Source organism: Heterodontus francisci, chromosome 7 (genome assembly GCF_036365525.1).
Source record: "Heterodontus francisci isolate sHetFra1 chromosome 7, sHetFra1.hap1, whole genome shotgun sequence".
Classification (NCBI taxonomy): Eukaryota; Metazoa; Chordata; class Chondrichthyes; order Heterodontiformes; family Heterodontidae; genus Heterodontus; species Heterodontus francisci.
Window position 1 is genome coordinate 97,197,495 of NC_090377.1, and position 22,173 is coordinate 97,219,667.

The window sequence follows — 22,173 nt, forward strand, 5'->3', positions numbered from 1 at the left end:
AGAATGCAGAGATAGCACTGTTTTGTGTGAACATATTCTTGAACTATATGAATGTAAAAAACAATCCCACAATTATATGAACAAAAAATGACAGGAAAAGCACACATATAACACAAATAGAAGAAGTGGCAAAAATATCACTTGAGAGCTGTAAAATAAAATATAACTATCTGTAGATATCTACACATTCCCTTTCTTGTGAATGGTTTTACTAACTAAGTTGAGAGTAATTTTAAATCATCAGGCAAAGTTCTTTCTAAGAGCAAATCGTAATCGACAATTTTGATTAGTAAAACAAGCCTGGATCTGTGTGCATAAATCCTGAAAGCCTGAAATATTTGTTAATGTGTCTGCTGTAAGATTATAGAAAAGTAAAAAAAAAGGCACATTTTAAAACAGAAAATAAGAAAATTTACGCATCCCACAAAGCTATTTTGAAAGTACGTTCGAGAACGTCCGATTGTCTTTCTTTATACTGTTATCTTTCATATGTAATAGAATTGTGCAGTGTCATATGCAGGTAACCTGAGGTGTTTCTTCCTCTTGATCCAGCTGCCCATCATCCAAGTCTCTGAGAACACTATCAGTGCTAAGCATCCCTGAAATGCCTCCGTATTGATGGGATGGTTCTTTGATCCAGAATTTTCTTTCTGAAGTAGTACAAGAATCCTCAGCAGACTCTGTTTCTGAAGGCTTATTTTTACTAGTGTTCACACCCACATTTCTGTTCCAGTTTCTGCTTTTTCCAATGCTTTTTGCTTGCCGAGTAGATTTTTTCTGTAAGATAAGTCTCAATAAAGTGGCTTGCATAAATGGAAAGAATACTGAAAAAGATTCTATTGTGGGCATTTATACCAAAGAACACTGAATTCTCATACAAACTTTGGTGAAATTACATATCTGACCTTTAAAGGTAAGTTTTTGGCTTAAATATTTTAAGCAGTTTCTCTCATCAGCTCAATTTCCCATTCAGAAGGGTGGATAGGTGATCTGTTTCTAAACTTCTGCCAATATTTAACTTGATCTGGTTGCAAGGAAGTGTACATATGTGGAGTTTATATTACCATTTAATAGGTATTGAAAAGGATTAATATAACAGGAAGCAGGTAAAGGGGATTCGAATAAAATTGCATAGTGAGAGAAGATCAATATGTGAACTGTAGGCTTTTGAGAGTTCTGTATCTACTTTGAGAAATGGTACAAAATGTCAGAACGACCAAAGCTTGGCGATATGGCTTTAAGAGATCTTTAAAGGCAATTAAGGCCAATCAAGAATGGCTCCCAGCCTGAAAGGATACAAGGCAGGGAAATAGCTCTATTTGGGAGACTCTGAGTGCATGTGCTGGAAGGTAATCTCTGTTACTGTTTTGTTCATCTCTGCACTTAAAGACATAACAGCCTTGGGTGAATAAACCTCACTTGTTTCAAACATTAAGCTTTAGTCTAAGGGCGATCCTCCTGTCTTTTTCAATCAAAGTTTCACGAGCCGAGATCCTCGTCTCTTTAAAGACGGAGTTCCCGCTTCCAAGAGCTGCCAGCCAATCAGAGGGTCGGCAACAGCAGTATCGGCAGCGCCACTGGAAGCGGTGGCCATTGCCGGTTCTGCAGAGACTTCAAACCCAGGCCCAGCGCTGGAACCCCAGACCATAGGTAAGTGAGGCGAGTTTGCTGGGGTCAGTCCGGAAGGCCACGGCGAGGTGGGGCTGAGGGGGATGGTCATGCAGTCCAGGGGGCAGGGGTCCTGGGGGGATAAAGTGGTCCCTGGTGGGGTCCTCTGTGGGCCACAAAATTCCCATGAAGGAGGCACCCCCCAATCCTGCAGGGAGGATGCCTTGTAACACAAGATCCCAGCAGCGGCGGGAAGAGGCCCTTAGTTGGCAGTTAATAGGCCACCTAAGGGCCTCAATTGGCCTCCGGGCAGCAAGGCTCTTGTTGGCCTAACCCACCTCCAGGAAGATCGCTTGGCAATGGGGGGGCCCCCTGCCCCCTATTGCTATACTCCGTGCCCCCCCACCTCTGACCCTGCCTCAGGGAGCCACACAAAATCCCGGCCTACATGTCTACTTGACCACTGGGTCCTAGGATCCAAGGTGACAGATCCACTGCTTAATTGGCCTAGCTTGGTATTGCAAAATTCCAGATGACGATGTGGAGGTGTACCTCTGACCTTTAAATGATGAGCAGAGTGAGAAAAGTGGCCAAAAGAACAGTGGGAAGGGATTGTGGCTCCTTGTTTGGTTGGAGATGTCCAAAAAGTAAACTTTGATTTGGAACCAACAAATGCAGCTGATTACCAGACATTATTGGAGGAAAACCTGGCCTGCATTGGAGTAGCTCCCATGATGAGAGTTCAACATTTCAAGCCTGGGCTTATGAGTTGGGGAAACCTCTAAGATTGCAGATATGATCTCATACACCTGGCCATTGCTGCAGCCCAAGACAAATAACCTCCGAAGATTGTGGAGCTGGATGTCGTGGCCCCCCCAGCACCCTAGGTCACCATCCTAGCATGAAGAACTGTGGAGATCATGGTAAACTGTATCAGGGATAAGAAGTGCTGAAGTGTAGCAAGAAGCTGTGAAGGGACATTGTATCCTTTTTGATAAAGTTAAAAATGTTTAATCTGATAAACTGTTCAGGTGTCATCTTTGTCATAGGCAAGGTCATATTGCAAGCCAATGTCCTAACATTGGGGAACCTGTGGGCTGTAGTCTGGGAAATCAGAAACAAGTCCCTGGGGAGGATTATTTGATTGGCATTGTGCAAACTGTGAGCCACGTGGAGATCACCCATTGGTTTTTAAAGTTCATAAAAACCAAAGGAGGTCACTGTGCAGGCTGATTCTGGTAGCTGCCAGTCTGGTCTGACTTTCCCACAGTTACTTCATGGGTCCGAAACAAGAGTACAGTAGGTGCATGAGGATGTGTGGTATTGCCCCACTACCACGGTAACTTTAGAGTATGACAGGAAAAGTCAGATTACCACAGAAGTAGTTCCAGGTCTCCCTCAGTCAATGATTCTGGAAGAGATTCTTCTGAAATTTGAATCCCAGGTTCAGAATAGGCCTATGTCGAACATGGATGTTAACGAGGAGTTTACTTAAAATTTTCCCTTTGAGGATTCCAATGTATTACATGGGATTGGGTAAAACTAAAATCTAAAGGAAACCGGAAGCGAGATAAGGTTCAAAGAACTAGAGAACAGGTCCCTACTGTTTTAGTAGATCAACTTCCACTAGTACAGCACTGTTAGAAGCAGAGGGAGAAAGTTTCTGAGAGAACTTTTTACAAAAATGGAAGATTCCCTAGAGGAGTTTCGTATGTGTATGAAAGATTTCAAACAGCCAATGACCTGGTTGTTCAGAATGTGAAAACTGAAGTGATATTGGTTAATGGACACCAAGTAAAAAGGTAAATTAAAAATGACTGGTCCTTACTATATAATTGGGAATTATTTTTGTACAGGCTAGCCTGTCAGTATGGCAGGGTAAAGATGGAATAACTATTGGTTCCAAAACCCTTTTGATGGCTAGTATTAAATCTGGTCCATAAACATTTACTGGGTGGACATCTTGGGGTAGAAAAAGCTGATGAGAAAATGTTCAGTTTTTATGACCAGGGATTTATAATGAAGATCATCTGTATTGTAATTATTGTCTAGAATATTAATAGGCAGGACCTAAACCGCATCTTTGTTGGTTCCCCTACCTAAGACATATGTACCCTTCCAAAGAATTGCCATGGATCTTGTGGGGCCTTTGGCAAGGGATACCAGTGTATTCTAGTGATAGTGGATTATGCCACCAGGTATATAGAGGCTATTCCCTTATGGAACATAGATCAAAAACATTACCAATTAATTGGTAAGGGTGTTTTCCAGGGTAAGAATTCCAAGAGATTCTGACCGATCAGTGGACTCTGTTTGTATCCAACTAATGGGAGACCTATGTGCAATGTTAAAGAGTAAAAATCTACAAACCACGATATATTATCCCAGACCGATTAGTTGGTGGAGGGTTTCAATAACTTTGACAAGCATGCTAAATAAGGTAGTAGGCAAGGATATCAAGAACTGGGATGCCTTGTTACCGTACTTAATGTTTACAATTTGAAAAGTTCCACAGGCTTCCATTGGGTTTTCACCTTTTGAGCTTCTGTATGGGAGACAACCCCATGGGCTTCCAGATATTATTAGGGATGAACAGAATAGCCCTTTTTTGAATGTGGTAGAATACATTATGAAAATGAGGGGGTGGGGGAAACAGTCACTTCTATAGTAAGGGAACACTTGGAAAAGGTCCAAGGAAAGCAGTGTGTCTACTACAGTAAGCAGACCTAAGACCCAGTGGTCAATTAGACATGCAGACTACAGCTTTATGTTTAGAGATACAGCACTGAAACAGGTCCTTCAGCCCACCGAGTCTGTGCCGACCATCAACCACCCATTTATACTAATCCTACACTAATCCCATATTCCTACCACATCCCCACCTGTCCCTATATTTCCCTACCACCTACCTATACTAGGGGCAATTTATAATGGCCAATTTACCTACCAACCTGCAAGTCTTTGGCATGTGGGAGGAAACCGGAGCACCCGGAGGAAACCCACGCAGACACAGGGAGAACTTGCAAACTCCACACAGGCAGTACCCAGAATTGAACCCGGGTTGCTGGAACTGTGAGGCTAACCACTGCGCCACTGTACATATGTCTTAGGTAGGGGAACCAACAAAGATGCGGTTAAGGTCCTGCCTATTAATATTCTAGACAATAATGTTTAAAACAAATGAGGTTTATTCACTCACAGCAATTGTGTGTTTCGTGCAAAGGTGAACAAAACAGTAACATAGATTACTTTCCAGCATTGAACAGCAATTTACCACTCACTTTCAACAAATGTATCCATTTTACTGAGAGTGAGACTCCCTCCTACTATGGCCAATGGCCAAAAAATCAGTATGGTGGGTTTTTGTGGGTGGGTGGGTGCTGGTGCTGAAGAATGGAATTTAGAGCAACGGAGGTAGGGGGATTGGCGTATAGGAAAGCCAGCCAACAGTGGAGGAGAATACTAGTCAGTGGCTGTGGTGTGGAGAATGGAAACTGTTGTGAATGGGAAATGCAGTTGAGGGGGGAAGGTTACAGCAAAAGGAGTAATTAAGTGGAGTAGAAGTAGCTTCTGAGGGGGAACTACAGAATGTGGGGTTGCAAGGAAGACAGCGGCAGAAAGTGGATGTCTCTGAGGAGCAGGGGAAGCTACAGCTAGTAATGAATGAACGACAATTTAAGCAAGTGGGAAGGAGGGGGGATTTAGTTCAATCCATGACTTACAGCTGATGGGGAGGGGTCCATTATTCTTGCTCATGAATTGTGTGGTTCATGATTCTACACTCAGTTGAAGGTGCAGGTATTGGGTTGGGGGGGGGGGGTTTCTTTGCTCTTGCTTCAAACAAATTCTGGCAATTCCACTGTTGCTTCAGGGCTTCGGCCTCTAACGTAATTGCTGCCTAATTGGATTCGCTGTCTTGCAGTAATTATCTATCAGGAAATGAGCAACAGAAACTTTCTCAGTGGGGAAAGAAGAAATTTTCTTCTACTGTGTTGTCTGTATTTGATGATGGATTTCAACTGACATTTTCTGTCCTGCCACTTTCACTGATTGATAAGATGATTCACTGAAGGTCCCATTTGGTCTGTCACTTTTCGTGAGGTGGTACCCACTGTTTCAAATTGTCTCAATATGTTTTGTTGATGGACCTACCTACAGGTGAAGTGCCTTTAGAATTCTGAACCCACTCACTATTCAATACATTCTAGATATTTGTTTTCAATCTAGTGCCATTTCAGGTTGTAGCTGGGCACTTAGAAAAACTCAAGTCAGCATGGTTTTGTGAAAGGGAAATCGTGTTTAACTAATTTGTCGGAATTCTTTGAAGGATTGACATGTGCTGTGGATAAAGGGGAGCCCGCTGACATACTGTACTTGGATTTCCAGAAGGCATTTGACAAGGTGCCACATAAAAGGTTATTGCCCAAAGTAGGAGCTCATGGTGTAGGGGGGTAACATATTAGCATCGATTTAAGATTGGCTGGCTATCAGACAACAGAGAGTATGCATAAATGGGTCCTTTTCTGATTGGCAGGATGTGACGAGTGGAGTCCCACAGGACTCTGTGGTACGGCCTCAACTTTTTACAATTTATATCAATGACTTAGATGAGGGGAGCGATGGCATGGTAGCTAAATTTGCAGATGGCACAAAGGTAGGTAGGAAAGTATGTTGTGAAGAGGACATAAGGAGATTGCAGACCGATATAGATAGGTTGAGTGACTGGGCAAAAATCTGGCAGATAGAGTATAATGTGGGAAAATGTGAAGTTGTTCACTTTGGCAGGAAGAATAAAAAAGCAGAGTATTACTTAAGCGGAGAACGACTGCAGAATTCCAAGGTGCAGAGGGATCTAGGTGTTCTAGTGCAGGATTCATAAAAGGTTAGTATGCAGGTACAGCAGGTCATAAAGGAGGCTAATCGAAGGCTATTCCTTATGAGAGGAACTGAAAATAAAAGTAAGGATGTTATGCTTCAGTTATACAAAGCATTGGTGAGACCACATCTCAAATACTGTGTGCAGTTTTGGTCTCCTTATTTAAGGAAGGATGTAAATGCGTTGGAGGTGGTTCAGAGGAGGTTTACTAGTTTGATATCTGGAATGAGCGGGTTGTCTTATGAGGAAAGGTTGGACAGACTGGGCTTGTTTTCATTGGAGTTTAGAAGAGTGAGGGGAGACCTGTTTGAAGTATATAAGATCCTGAACAGTCTTGACAAGGTGGATGTGGAGAGGATGTTTCCTCTTGTGGGTGAGTCCAGAACAAGGGGGCACTGTTTTAAAATTAGGGGTCACCCTTTTAGGACAGAGATGAGGATAATTTTTTTCTCTTGTAAGTTTGTGCGACTTTGGAACTCTCTGCCTCAGAAGGTCGTGGAGGCGGGGTCACTGAATATTTTAAGGCGGACGTAGATAGATTCTTGTTGGGCAAGGGAATCAAGGATTATCAGGGGTAGTTGGGAGTGTGGAAACAGAAACAGATCAGCCATGGCCGAATGGCCTACTTCTGCTCCTAATTCGTATGTTCATATGAAATAGGATACATTATGGTTCTGAAAAAAATACAGAAGTACAGAAATTGAACTGTAATCCATTGCACCCTGTATCCTGGCTTCTCAACTAATCAGAGCTAACAGGAAAGACAGCCGTTAATAAAATATTAGATATGATGTCTAAGGGAGATAAATCCTTAGATTATTAGATGATGCAGTGGGCTGAATTTTGTAAGGCCAGCAGGAACGGGAGTGGAGGTGTGGGGGGGTCGAAAAATTGGGATTGGTGTGCTCGCCCGGAAACCCGACATCAGTTCCTGATTTTGTCAGCGGCGGGAAAGCTCCAAGACAGCATCCGATTGCAATTTAAATTGCTGAACAGCTCGTTTTAATTCATTAGCATTGAAGTAATCGCAATTCTATTGGAGGTTTTGAATTTAATCAACAGTGTGCGAGCATCATGCGCCTTTTGATTCCCAGCCGCTTAAAGGTGGCGGCACCGAGGCAAGGCCTCAGTGACGCCGTGAGAAGGCAGCCATGGGGAGCAATAAAGAGGGGGGAACGGAGGCCATTGTCAGCCTGCAGTGCTGGACACTCTGCACGGGTGGGCATTGTATCGAGTGCCAGGGTCGGTGGGCGTAGAATCAACTCCCAGAGTTCGGTGGGCTATATCTCAGTTGACAGGGTCTGGTAGGCATAGTATCAAGTGCTTGACTCTCTGCAAGGGTGGACACTGAGGGGCATTAGCTCATTTTCCGAAGGGAGTAGCAAAGGGAAAGGTGCCAAGGCAAGTTAGTCTCTGCAAGGACAGCGCTTTGGAGGGCTACTGATCAGCTGGCATGGGTCTCATACACCCAGTCTTTGTGGACCCCCATGGCGAGCAGCAGCAGTTCAAACGGAGGGAGTACCAGGATACAGCTGTGCCCGCCCATTAAGCTCCAAGATGAGATCGGCAGCAGCCGGCCACGTCAAGAAGGGCATACTTGCACCAGAGAGTGTACCAGACTCGACTCAGCTACCTCCAAATCTCCAAGTGGCAATGTCAGCAAAGACTGTGGCTCTCCAGAGAGGCCGTCACCAACTTATGCACCATGCTGCAGGACAAGTTGTGACCTATGGGATTCGGTGGAAACCCAATGCCTATGGCCCTGAAGATCATCGTAGCACTCAACCTCTACATGTCTGGCATTATCCACGGATCCACCAGGGATATTTGTGGGGTCTCCCAGGCAGCAACCCTCCGCTGCATCAAAGAGGTGATCAATGCCCTGTTCGAGAGGGCTGGTGACTATGTGCGTTACTGGACTGACCCTGACAGTCAGGCTTCGGAGCCGGCACTGGATTTCCCAAGGTGCAAGGTGTGACACATTGTATGCATGTGGCCATCAAAGCTCCCACAGAGCAGCCAGCAGCCTCCATCAACAGGAAGGGCTTCCATTCAATCTATATTCAACTGGTTTGCAACAATTGAAAGCGTTTCCTGCAGGTATATGCCTGCTTCCCGGGAAGCAACCACAATGCCTACATACTTCAACAGTCCCAGGTGCCACAGCTTTTCAGCCATCGCACTCACCTTCAGGGATGGATTCTTGGGGACAAGGGCTACCCACTGAAGACATGACTACTGATGCACAGCGGCAGAGGACAGCTGCAACACTTGCCACGGCTCAACCCAAGCGACCATGAGCAGGCCATTGGGCTGCTGAAGATAAGATTCTGGTGCCTTGATTTATCTTGTGGAGCCCAGCAGTATGCCCCACCGAGGGTCTCATATCATGTGGCGGTCTGCTGTGCTCTGCACAATCTAGCACTGCAGAGGGGGGTGGCCTTGCGTGAAGAGCACATGATTGATTGCCAGTCCTCAACTGATGAGGAGGATGTGGAGGAGGTTACTGAGCAGTCAGCACTGGATCTTGAACCCCTTGCACCAGAGGCCAGGGCCACTGAAAGACGCGCAAAGGAGGCAAGAGACAATCTTATAATTATCCGCTTCTTGCCACCATGATGGCCTCTCAAAGTGAACTCAGTAAAGACTCACCTCACTATATTCTGCCTGTCGCCTCCTTCCTATCTCAGTTCAGTGCCTAGCGCCCAGCTGCACCATGCCCTCTGGCACATCTTAGAGGCTTACCAAAGGTGGCCTGTGCCTACACTGGCAGCCCATTGAAGGAGCAAGGGTGAACGTAGCATCTCACAATTCAGACATAAAAGATTGAGCATTTCACAACAATGAATATTAACTCTATGTCAAAAGTGCAGAAAACAATATAAAGGCCAAATGCAAAACACCCAAAGCCCCAAGTGCAACTAGGTGCTCTTCTTTATACATTTATGAGTGCTTACAAGAGGTGTGACGCCTGTGCTAGCAGCTGGTATGGAACCAGGCTGTTGATCAGGCTGCTCCTTGGTCTGTGATGACTTCAGCGGGCATCCTCTGGCTGCCTGAGGCCTGGAAGGCCCTGGCTGGCTGAGGGGTTCCTGCATAGGTGCAGGACTCTCCTCAGTTGTCACGGCTATTGGAGCTGAGCTCACTGGTGAAGGGGCTGAGGAGCCGCTGTCCACACTCAGGGCTGCATTTTGTTCGGGCTCCGTGGCGGGGGTGCCAGAAGATCAGAGCAGCAAAGGCCCGCCACGGAACCTGATGCTGGGATTGCCGGGCCCGATCCTCCTGGTGATGTGGAAGCTCCGTGGTGGGCTCTCTGCTGCTCTGCGATGGGACCCTGGTTTAAATATTTAAATTAACTCTCTGCATTCATTTAAATTGAATTACCCGCAATCTTACGTTCGGTTCCAGATCTTCAGTGCGACGGACAGCACTCACGCGCCTTCACCTTCCTGTCCAGGGAAAGCTAGTGCCACTGAGGTGGGGAAGGGGGGATCCCAGCATCTGTAGAGTAGTGGGGGGTGGGGGAAACGGGGTGAACTCTGCATTTTTGGTGTGCGGGGGAGGGACAGGGTGAACTCTGCACTTTGTGCAGTTCTGGGGGCAGGAGTGGGGAAGGGATCAACTCTGCAATTTTAGTGTTGTGGGGTGGGGGGGGGGGGAAGATGGGGCAAACATTTATTTTCAGTGTGGTGGGGGGCACTAACTGGGGCAACTTTAAAAATGATACCTGCGCAGAGACAGTTGACGCCATTCATGGTGTCGCCGAGGCCGCCCCGCCATGTGTTTTGGGGGAGGGAGGGGGGGGAAGGTGGCAGCCCTGCATATTCTAATGAGCCGCTGGGCTCAATATCGCGGCAGCATGGTGGTGTGCGGCCCCTGTGTGCCGGCCGCCATTTTTTACGCCTGCCACCAAAACAAAATCCAGCCCTCAGACTGCCCTGAGGGGAGCCTCCAGATGTGGAGGTCAGCCTCTCTTCCTCCCTTTCAATGCTCACTTGAACATCCCGGCTGGCCAGATAAGAATGAGGACCTGGAGAAGACTCCAGGCGCCTCGTCCTTCTCTTGCCTTGCCACTGCTGAGTTCAGCTCATGACCAAGGTGATGGTGTGCAGATCTGTGCTCATCTGTGGGATCTGGTTCTTCATGAGGGTCGCCAACCTCTCGATGAAGGAAGCCATGCGCTTACACGCCTGAGACATGATAGCACCCATGGCATGGATGGACTTGTCCATCATCCATGGCCACACAATGCCTCCGGCAGCTCCACCAGATGTTGCCTTATCTCTCTCTGCAACTCCAGCATGCCTTATGCTGTCAAAATCAGAGGCTTGTCATCAGCCAGGGGCTCAGTATGGGCCTGGCCACCCACAGTCCTCCAAGTGTCAGTGGCCTTGGCTGTCACAGCCTCTGTTAGCTACTCAGGCATGTATGTGGTGCTCCCACCAGCCTGTGACCCTGAATCTAAGCTCAAATGCATACCCACCGAGGTGTAAGTATCTGTGCTGGTGAAGGGTGCAGGAGAATGATGTGATGGTGCATCCTCTGACTGCTCCTCCTCCTCAGAGGTCAACAGCTGTCCCTGCAATGGATACCCTGCAGCATCAGTTCGAGCCTCCTGTGGTCGACGACCTGTATGAGAGAACACAAATATTTGTGGGTTAATTTGTGCCGATCTCCTCATGTCAATCCTGGGTGATGTGGATCTCCAGAAGTGTGGTGGAGAAGACATGAACACAATCCTCACTCTCTTGTGCGGAGACTCCTGTCTCACCATTCGCTGTTGAATGGCCGCCCTGGGCCCCCGCTAGCTCCAGTGCCTCCTCCTCAGCCAACAACAGAGGCCGAAGATCTGGGATGCCTCCACCAGTCCTCCAAGTCTCCCTCGTGTTATGGGCCTGTTTGTCCTGCAAGTAGAAAAAGGTACATAGTAAGTCTTCGCAGGAAGAGCAACAGGACAGTTATGATTTTGGCAGCCCCTCGTCCTGATGGGGTTTCCTACATGGTTTCTCCCCATGTCTGCTATTGGGGGAGGTAATGGGGGTGAGCTGTGAAAGAAAGCGGCTTGTTGCCGAGATGCAGCCATGCATCTGCCAGGATTTGGTGATGCCAACCCCCCTTGCCAGCACCTTTGTGGTCACTCCCTCCCCATGTCGTGTTCCCTTCTGCATAGTCACATGCAAGCCCCAAAGAGGAGAGAGGTTTAGAGAACTCCCATTGGCGGAACGAAAGAGTTCATTGACCCTCTTATGACACTGGACCCAGTTCTGGAGGGTGATCCTAAGTTGCTTCGCTCCTCTGCGATCTCCATCCAGGCTTGCTTGGTCAGGCAGGAAGCTCTCTTCTTGCCATCCCTTGGAAAGACAACCTCTTACCTTTCCCTTGAAGTCTGGAGGATAATCTCCAGGGAGGCATCACTAAACCACACCACCTCTTGCCTCTGACACATTGCCAGGTCACTCCTGCTCCAACCCAACAGTTGTTAGTCCTTGTGCGGGGGCAGGGGACTCCAGTTATTCCAACAGCACTGTAGTGGGGTCCAGCAGCACTCCAGGCTCACTGCCTCACTGAAAGGCAGCAAAACAAGTAGGGTTGGCAGCGCTTTAAATATGGTGCCAGCATCTGCGTTGGAGTCATCTGATGCTGCAATCACTGCCTTGGAGCCCACCCCTATTGTGTAATTGGACGGGTCCTGCACCGCCATTATGGCAAGTGCTGCTTGCCACGTGATCGTGGTCGGCCAGCTGCACGCATCAAATGTGGTGACAGCACCCGCTTCCGCTGCTGGGACTCGTGATGGGGTCACTGAATTGAGCCCCGAGTTTCAATAATAATCTCCGAGATTTTTTACACACTTTTGGTGGTTTAAAGGTTTGAAAGTCTTCTGCAATTACCAAAAATAAACTTCCAATTTGCTTTTGCTAAAAGAAACAAAATCGGCTACAATACTGAATAATCTAGGCTGGAATTTTACCAGTCTCTTGGCGATGGGCTGGGAGGCAGGAAGGCTGGCAAAATAGCGAGGGAAGGTGTGTGGTGGGGGTGGGCATGCCTGATGTCTTCCCATCACCATGCCATTTTGCCGGTGCAAGAAAGCTGGCTGCCACGAGCCCAACTGAGCCACTTAAATGGTCAACTAAGGGCATCTTCCTGCCTCCGCCCGCATTTTGCCAGCGGCGGGGGCCCCGCCATCACGCGGGAAGACGGCCGAGTGCAACCTGGACAGGGTGGGGGAGGGGGGGGGCCTCCTATTTGGGCACAGAGAGGCCCTCTAATGGCAATAGACACCATGCAGCACAACAGCACCACCTGCCCTCAGCGACCCATGCCCCACTCTGATCGGCAGGACCTGCCTGCCTCGTCCTAGCGGCCCCAGACCTCACTTACTTGTCTTTGAGGGTGCATGTCCATCGATGCGCTCTCATCCTGCAGGTGCAGCCCCAACAATAGTCACTGCTAGCGGTGGCACTCTTGAGGTTGCTGAGCTGGCAGTCCATTGTGGGTGGGCTGCTATCCTTAACAGGGTCAGCAGGCCTGGTGGCAGCCACTTAATTGTCCACCACTGGGAATATGCTTCCTCGGGTCCCGCTGCCGGCTGAAGCGGACTCGCCTCCCGCTATTGGCACCGACAGAGAACTCCTCTTTGCTGACGATGCTGCTTTAACATCTCACACTGAAGAATGCCTGCAGAGTCTCATCGACAGGTTTGCGTCTGCCTGCAATGAATTTGGCCTAACCATCAGCCTCAAGAAAACGAACATCATGGGGCAGGATGTCAGAAATGCTCCATCCATCAATATTGGCGACCACGCTCTGGAAGTGGTTCAAGAGTTCACCTACCTAGGCTCAACTATCACCAGTAACCTGTCTCTAGATGCAGAAATCAACAAGCGCATGGGTAAGGCTTCCACTGCTATGTTCAGACTGGCCAAGAGAGTGTGGGAAAATGGCGCACTGACACGGAACACAAAAGTCCGAGTGTATCAGGCCTGTGTCCTCAGTACCTTGCTCTACGGCAGCGAGGCCTGGACAACGTATGCCAGCCAAGAGCGACGTCTCAATTCATTCCATCTTCGCTGCCTTCGGAGAATACTTGGCATCAGGTGGCAGGACTATATCTCCAACACAGAAGTCCTTGAAGCGGCCAACATCCCCAGCTTATACACACTACTGAGTCAGCGGCGCTTGAGATGGCTTGGCCATGTGAGCCGCATGGAAGATGGCAGGATCCCCAAAGACACATTGTACAGCGAGCTCGCCACTGGTATCAGACCCACCGGCCGTCCATGTCTCCGTTATAAAGACGTCTGCAAACGCGACATGAAATCCTGTGACATTGATCACAAGTCGTGGGAGTCAGTTGCCAGCATTCGCCAGAGCTGGCGGGCAGCCATAAAGACAGGGCTAAATTGTGGCGAGTCGAAGAGACTTAGTAGTTGGCAGGAAAAAAGACAGAGGCGCAAGGGGAGAGCCAACTGTGCAACAGCCCCAACAAACAAATTTCTTTGCAGCACCTGTGGAAGAGCCTGTCACTCCAGAATTGGCCTTTATAGCCACTCCAGGCGCTGCTTCACAAACCACTGACCACCTCCAGGCGCGTATCCATTGTCTCTCGAGATAAGGAGGCCCAAAAGAAAAAAAAAAAGTGGGATTTCAGCTGCTGCCATAAAATTCAGCCCCTAGTCTTACATCAAAATAAAATGTCTCACACTATTTAAAGAACTTGCATTTATATAGCACCTTAGACCATCCCAAAGTGTTTCACAGCCAATTGAACACCATTGAATTATAGACATTTTTAAAAATTCATTCATGGGATGTGGGACTCGCTGGCAAGGCCAGCATTTATTACCCATCCCTAATTGCCTTGAGAAGTGGGTGGTGAGCTGCCTTCTTGAACCGCTGCAGTCCATGTGAGGAAGTAACACCCAAACTGCTGCTAGGAAGGGAGTTCCAGGATTTTGACCCAGCGACAGTGAAGGAACGGCGATATAGTTCCAAGTCAGGATGGTGTGTGACATGGAGGGGAACTTGCAGGTGGTGGTGTTCCCATACATTTGCTGCCCTTGTCCTTCTAGTTGGTAGAGGTCGCGGTTTGGAAAGTGCTGTCTAAGGGGCCTTGGTACGTTGCTGCAGTGCATCTTGTAGATGTGCGTCAGTGGTGGAGGGAGTGAATGTTTGTAGATGGGGTGCTAATCAAGTGGGATGCTTTGTCCTGGATGGTGGCGAGCTTCTTGAGTGTTGTTGGAGCTGCACTCATTCAGGCAAGTGGAGAGTATTCCATCACACTCCTGACTTGTGCCTTGTAGATGATGGACAGGCTTTGGGGAGTCAGGAGGTGATTTACTCGCTGCAGGATTCCTAGCCTCTGACCTGCTCTTGTAGCCACTGTATTTATATGGCTACTCCAGTTCAGTTTCTGGTCAATGGTAGCCCATAGGATGTTGATAGTGGGGGATTCAGATGGTAATGCCATTGAATGTCAAGGGGAGATGGTTAGATTCTCTCCTGTTAGAGATGGTCATTGCCTGGCACTTGTGTGACGCAAATGGTACTTGCTATTTATCAGCCCAAGCCTGGATATTGTCCAGGTCTTGCTGCATTTCTGTATCTGATGAGTCGCGAATGGTGCTGAACATGGTGCAATCATCAGCGAACATCCTCACTTCTGACCTTATGATTGAAGGAAGGTCATTGATGAAGCAGCTGAAGATTGTTGGGCCTCGGACACTACCCTGAGGAATTCCTGTACCGATGTCCTGGAGTTCAGATGATTGACATCCAACAACCACAACCATTTTCCTTTGCGCTAGGTATGATTCCAACCAGCAGACAGTTTCCCCCCTGATTCCCATTGACTTTAGTTTTGCTAGGGCTCCTTGATGCCATACTCGGTCAAATGCTGTCTTGATGTCAAGGACAGTCACTCTCACCTCACCTCTTGAGTTCAGCTCTTTTGTCCATTTTTGAATCAAGGCTGTAATGAGGTCAGGAGCTGAGTGGCCCTGGCAGAACCCAAACTGAGCATCAGTGAGCAGGTTATTGCTAAGCAAGTGCCGCTTGATGGCACTGTTGATGACACCTTCTATCACTTTACTGCAGTCACTGCTGCAATGTAGAAAAATGTAGCTGTCAAATGCACACAGCAAGATTTCACAAACAACAATGAGATAGAGAACTAGATAATCTGTTTTTGTGGTATTAGTTGAGGGCTAAATATTAGCCAGGGTACCAAAGCAAACTCCCCAGCTCCTGTTTTAATAGTGCATGGGATCTTTTACATCCATAGGAGTGTGCAGAGGAAGCATTAGTTTAACATCTCATCTGAAAGATGGCATTTCTGACAGTGTAGCATTCCTGACTTGAGTGTCAACCTGGATTATGTGCTCAAGCCTCCTGGAGCACAGCTTGAAACCAGAACAACTGGAACAAAGGAACACAGGAGTAGGCAATTCAGCCCTCCTGCTGGCTCCACACACTGCTACCACCTTTTGCTTGAAGAAACGTTGCCTAATTCCTCTCTTGAATGGCCTGGCTCTGATTTTAAGGTTAGGACCCCTTTGTCCTCGATTCCCCCACCAGTGGAAAGTTTCTCTCTATCTACCCTGTCAATTCCTTTCAAAATCCTGAAAACCTCAATCAAATCACCCCTTAATTTTCTATTTTCCAGGGAAATAAGGCTAGTTTATATAATTGTTCCGCATAATTTAACCCTTGGAGTCCTGGTAACGTTCTGCAGAAAGCAGAACAACGACTACCATGGCTACATTACATAATACCCCCTCTCAATTTCTGCACCGCCAGTACACTTCATTATCTAAGTGGCAAATACAAACTCATATTCCTTTGAGATTGCAACTGTGCAGAACTGACATGGAGATTTCCTAATTTGTGTTATTGCCATTGGGAAGGTATAGTACGCGTATGCTGATCAACTGTTTCAAAGTATTAAGAAAACAATAATCACAAGAAATAACATTCTACGCTCTGGCATCCTGAAGTTATCCTACCTCTAATGCTTCCAGATGCAGATCAAGATTGGGTGTGGCAGGTCTCTGTAAGAATATCACTTGCTTTGTTGCTAAATTTCCTTCACTGTAAACATGAAACATTTGTGAAATTGGATTAAGATCTAAATTACTGTAACATCAGCAATTAATCTACCGATAGGCATATTGAATTAAAATATGTGCATGTAAACATTTTGCTGTTTTGAGGGGAGGAAGCCCAAAGAAGTTAGCGGATCAAGAACATGGCAGTTTGTCCATACTCCATCAGATCTAAAAGAAGGCTCCTGAGTTGGATTGTATTAGCTGTAACAGGTTATTTCCAAATCAATTCACCAAGGATTTCCTGAACCACTGTTTTAGCAGAGTCCTGGGAGCAGTTTGTCAAAAAGAAATATCATCCACTATTTTCTGATTTTGCAGAATGGCAAGTAAAATAACTAAGGCCAATGACCCTCTTCCAGGCTGAACCTTGTGTATCGCCTCAGAGATACTCTGATTCTTCCATGAGAATGTACATTCCAGAGTATCTTGGTTTCAAACCAGCCCTCTGGTTCCACACATTCAGATAATGAGAGGATTAGTATTCTTAACTGTTATTTTAGCATAAATGAATTCAGAATACTGAAGTCAAAAAGGGTCAAATGTCTCCTGTCTTTCAGGAACTATATAGTCATGGCAGTGCTGGTATTCCTACGGCCCTTGTGAGTAGTAATTTATGCACATTTAGATCAGCAGCTCTCCTTCATTAACCTTTCCAACAAAACCATAGCCTTGAAATTAACCCCCCACAACAAGTGGGGGAGGTTGGGGGTTAAACCCTAAACAAAAGTGAAAAAAAGTGAATAGTGATCCTAACCTGATGCGTATGCACTCGTTGCCATTTTTACAGCAGCAGGTTTCCTGGTGTCTGAATGTCTTGTCTTGGAAGGCTGGGAAACTTCATTATCGTATTTAAATCAGGCTCCCAGAGTGCAATTGGGAGCCTGATTTAAATTCAACATTTGTCAGCCGGGTTTCCCAGGGCTCGGGAAATAAGGCAGAGAAATTGAGGTGGGAGTGGCCAGCTCCAGAAGTTAAAGGATTTTTATTGCATTAGCTGTGGGGCTGGAGGACCAGGAAACTGCACCCCCAACCCTCCACAAGTCCCTCCTTTGGCATTCCTTCTGCCAATTGTGGTCCCACTCTAGTCCCTGCTGTGATTGCCGACCACCCGCAATAACTGACCCCTCTAAATGAAACCTGCCATCTGATTGCCGATGTAAGGATACCCGGCTGCGGCCTCCAAACACTGGTTTTCCAACCCAACAGCAGGCCAGTCTGTCAATTTGTCCAGCTGCCGGACAGGAAATGGAAAAAAGAAATTATAATGACGTCCTGCCATTACATTCAGCAGAATCTCCATGTCCGCGGCCTTGTCAGGTTTCCCTCGTTCTACTGCGCTCCCTCCTCATCTTCCTATAAATATCGGGGCCTGTATCCCTAAGTCTTAAGTGAGACACAAATTACATTCTTAATTAGAGATTCAATGGTAGGTTCAGCATGGAAGGAACCATGGGCCTCTAAATCAAGAAAACAGCCTCCTTGATAATTTTCCTGACCTATGCATGTGATGAAATAAGATCTCATTCACTTCAAAATTACCACTGAAATTTCAAAGTCACTGATAAAGGCAGTTACTGCTGGACGGTGGAGGAGGAATCTGGGGAATATGAGTTCTTTCTGGTCTTCTGATATGCACCCTTACTGATCTATTTAATTCTTGGAATGAAAACTATTGTTGTCCAAAAGCAACCCGTTTGTTGCCTCGCCCCTTTACTTGGAGAACAGGACAGATACGCAATGAGAGATAAGTGTCCCAGATGTTTGTGGGCTAATATAGAGGTGGGCAACATAACTCTGACCTGGAAGGGTATGAAATCAATGGGTGTTTAAAATGGAAATGTGTTCCATTTCACAGTATTGACATACTTTACCTTAATGAACATAAGTATTTTCAAATATGAATTGTAAAAAATACTTCAAGACATTAAAACAATTGTCCATCACCCTATATTACCTGTCATGGCGAATGATAGGTGTGGCTAGCACACAAGTAACCAGCCACCCAAACTCTGCCAGTGTATGCAGCAAAGGACCATAATCAGTCTTTACTTCACAACCCTGTAAGAACAAATAAAGCTATGACTAACAAATTATCAAAATAATTCAAAAAAAAGTTTTAAAAAACACAGAATATTTGAATCTTGCAGCATAAAGGAGGATAACTGGCCCATCAAGCCTGAGTCGGCTCTTTGAACTTGCTTTCTAATTAGTCCCATTTCTCTGCTCCTTCCCCATAGCCCTGCAAAATTTTCCTTTTCAAGTATATCTCTAATTCCCTACTGAAAGTTATTATTGAATCTGCTCCCATCACTGTTTCAGGAAGTACAGATCACGATAACTTGCTGTGTTCATAAAAAAATTCTTCTCATCTCTTCTCTGATCCTTTTGTCAATTATCTTAAAATCTGTCCTCTGGTTACTGATCGACCAGGGTTTTCACATGCCCAATAATGGGCATCCCTGGATGAAAATCCAAGTTCTTCCACTTCATAAAAGATGTCTGGAAAAACTAACAACCCTCTTCTAAACCCATTGTTCTTATGTGGGCCCAAAACTTGGTAAGTAAGGAATGTGAAAAAAATCCTTCTAATCTATTTTTTCATAAGATCATGGAATGTACCACATCTATTTAATCATTTGAGAAAAGGATTTCCAAAATTAAGTCCCAACTCTACCCACTGCTCCAGTTAAATCAAGCTCTTTAAATGTGCCCTGCAAGCTAAATAACATATTTGCATTAAATTATCATGTCTTCTCAACATTTTATGACCTGGATCATGTCTCTTCTCCATCTTCTTTTCTCTAATGAGAACAGTTCTGTGAGTCTTAACTTAAAGCACTAGTTCCAGCTATCTTTTTTATTGCTCTTCTCTGCACATTGACCAAGGCACTGAGGATTTTTTTTAAGGTAGGGTGCTCAACCTTGCCCAACCAAGATCTATAAAAGTTTAGAATAATTTGTTACGACTTAAACCCCACAAATCTTTTCTTTCAGTAACTGGTTGCCAGATGCTATGCAAGAATCACATAAATTAATGGAAAGAGAAGCAGAGTTAACGTTTCGGGTCAGTGACCCTTCTTCGGAACTGACAAATATTAAAAATGTCACAGGTTATAAGCAAGTGAGGTGGGGGTAGGGCAAGAGATAACCCCCACCACCTCGTCCCCATCCCATGGCACCTTCCCCTGCAATCGCAGGAGGTGTAATACCTGCCCATTTACCTCCTCTCTCCTCACTATCCCAGGCCCCAAACACTCCTTTCAGGTGAAGCAGCGATTTACTTGTACTTCTTTCAATGTAGTATACTGTATTCGCTGCTCACAATGTGGTCTCCTCTACATTGGCGAGACCAAGCGCAGACTGGGTGACCGTTTTGCAGAACACCTCCGCTCGGTCCGCAAGCAGGACCCTGAGCTTCCGGTTGCTTGCCATTTCAACACTCCCCCCTGCTCTCATGCTCACATCTCTGTCCTGGGATTGCTGCAGTGTTCCAGTGAACATCAACGCAAGCTCGAGGAACAGCATCTCATCTACCGATTAGGCACACTACAGCCTGCCGGACTGAACATTGAGTTCAATAATTTCAGAGCATGACATTTTACTTTCATTTTTAGTTGTTTTTTCTTTTTTCTTCTTTTTTTCATTTTTTACAACCTTTTTTTTGCATTTATTTCATTTCATCTTAGTTTGTTCAGTTTGCTTACCCACTGTTTTTTTCATGTTTTTTTTCATGTTTGCACTTGCTGCTGTTCAATATTCAGTCCGTTAACACCTATTCTGTACTAATGCTTTGTCTTTCAACAGACCATTAACATATTGTTTGCCTTTGCTCCATGACCTTTTGGTCAGCGATGTGGCCTTGTCCAATCTGCACCTCTCCTTTGTTATCTCTTGCCCCACCCCCACCTCACTTGCTTATAACCTGTGACATTTTTAATATTTGTCAGTTCCTAAGAAGGGTCACTGACCCGAAACGTTAACTCTGCTTCTCTTTCCACAGATGCTGCCAGACCTGCTGAGTGGTTCCAGCATTTCTTGTTTTTATTTCAGATTTCCAGCATCCGCAGTATTTTGCTTTTAATCACATAAATTACTTTTCCTTTCTTGTAGGTGAGGCACTTAGTTTTAATTCATAGTATGGTGGTGTAGTCATGACCGTAAGTCACTGTATGAGGAACTACGGGTAGGTATCACTGTCCTGCCACTGCATGACACAACAGATTAACACACCAGTGTTCTGTTTCCATCCAGCTGCAGTACATTTTGTTTTCGCTAGTGTAACTAAAGGATAGCTTCCAATCTCCCATGGACTATGTCATTTCATTGCAGAATCTTAATGAGAATGCTTTTCCATTGAAAACAATAGAGTGCTCCTGCAAGGTGTAGTAAAGGAGAGTTGTGAGATTTCTGGTCCAAAGAAAAGATAGTTACCCTCTGATTTCCTCAGCTGCAGTTTATTACCCATAGTATGTACAATACCTATTAACTAGAAAAATAACCATACCAAACAACGAATAATTGACTATTTTCTGTTCAATGTGTGTGCCTGCACAGATGCTGCCAGACCTGCTGAGTGATTCCAGCATTTCTTGTTTTTGTTTCAGATTTCCAGCATCCGCAGTATTTTGCTTTTATTTTAGGTAATATACAATCCTGATTTATAAGGAATAACAATGCTGTATATTTAAGAAGTAACAAATAACTCTATGAGATATACTTCTAAAAGAAAATCAACAAGGAATGTCTAAACATAACTTTCTACATCCTAAATATTTTGGAAACATATTTTATTGATAAACTCTGAACAAAGTAGGAGACCACCTTACCTCAATGACAGTCCACTGTTCAACAACAATTGCATCATTTGGTATCTTGCTTGGCTCAACTGTCCCCAGATGATGCTCTTCATAAATAAACATTCCATCCACAGATTTGGATAAATAGTCTCCTAGAATTGAAAATGAATGTATAAAACAATACAGATAAAAACCATTGGGCCGAATTTTGTGATCAGTGGTGAACGAATGGCGCCAGCCGTTCATTACAGTTACACTTGCCCATAGACTTTCTATGGGTTTTTGTACTGGAATTTTCTGTGATCAGAAAGTCATTTTGGTGCACCACCCTCTACAGGGGAGTTGGGACCTTTGTGAACAAGACAGGCAACTGTGTATCTCCTTAACCAATCAGATTAAAGAGTTGTTACTGAGCTATGCAGAGTCTGAACCAGGAAGTGTCAGTTGCAATATTTAATTCAATCTCAAAACATGTACAGAAAGCAAAGAACAGAGGAAAAGAAAAAAGCGATTAAGGGAGGCAAATGAGACAGAAAGAAAACATTAAAAATGTACTTTTTTAAAATTGCCAGCAATAATTAAAAGCTGAAAGGATGAGACTCCATGCTTGTAAACATTCATTTCCAGTGTCAGAGAGCTTGTTTGGCAGTAATGAAGACTTATCACACCACTAAAACTTTATTTACAATAGAATGGACAAGCCCTAGTTTTATCTGGCTTGTTTAGTGGGTATATGTCAGCTAAGTACAGCAACTTCACATCATTCCATGTGTTTCAATCTCTT

General features: G+C 45.6%; 1 protein-coding gene across 3 annotated transcripts in view; it reads right to left on the reverse strand.

The window, feature by feature from the left end:
* Positions 1-468: 468 nt before the first annotated feature.
* rftn2 (raftlin family member 2) overlaps positions 469-22,173 on the reverse strand; it is a 112,669-nt gene continuing 90,964 nt past the window's right edge. For all 3 annotated transcript variants that reach the window (XM_068034602.1, XM_068034601.1, XM_068034599.1), the window contains 4 exons: positions 21,420-21,541; positions 18,548-18,651; positions 16,492-16,576; positions 469-777 (listed from right to left, as the gene is read on the reverse strand). In XM_068034602.1, coding sequence (XP_067890703.1) covers positions 511-777; positions 16,492-16,576; positions 18,548-18,651; positions 21,420-21,541 — 578 coding nt within the window. In that variant the 3' untranslated portion in view covers positions 469-510. The remainder of the gene's footprint in view (positions 778-16,491; positions 16,577-18,547; positions 18,652-21,419; positions 21,542-22,173) is intronic.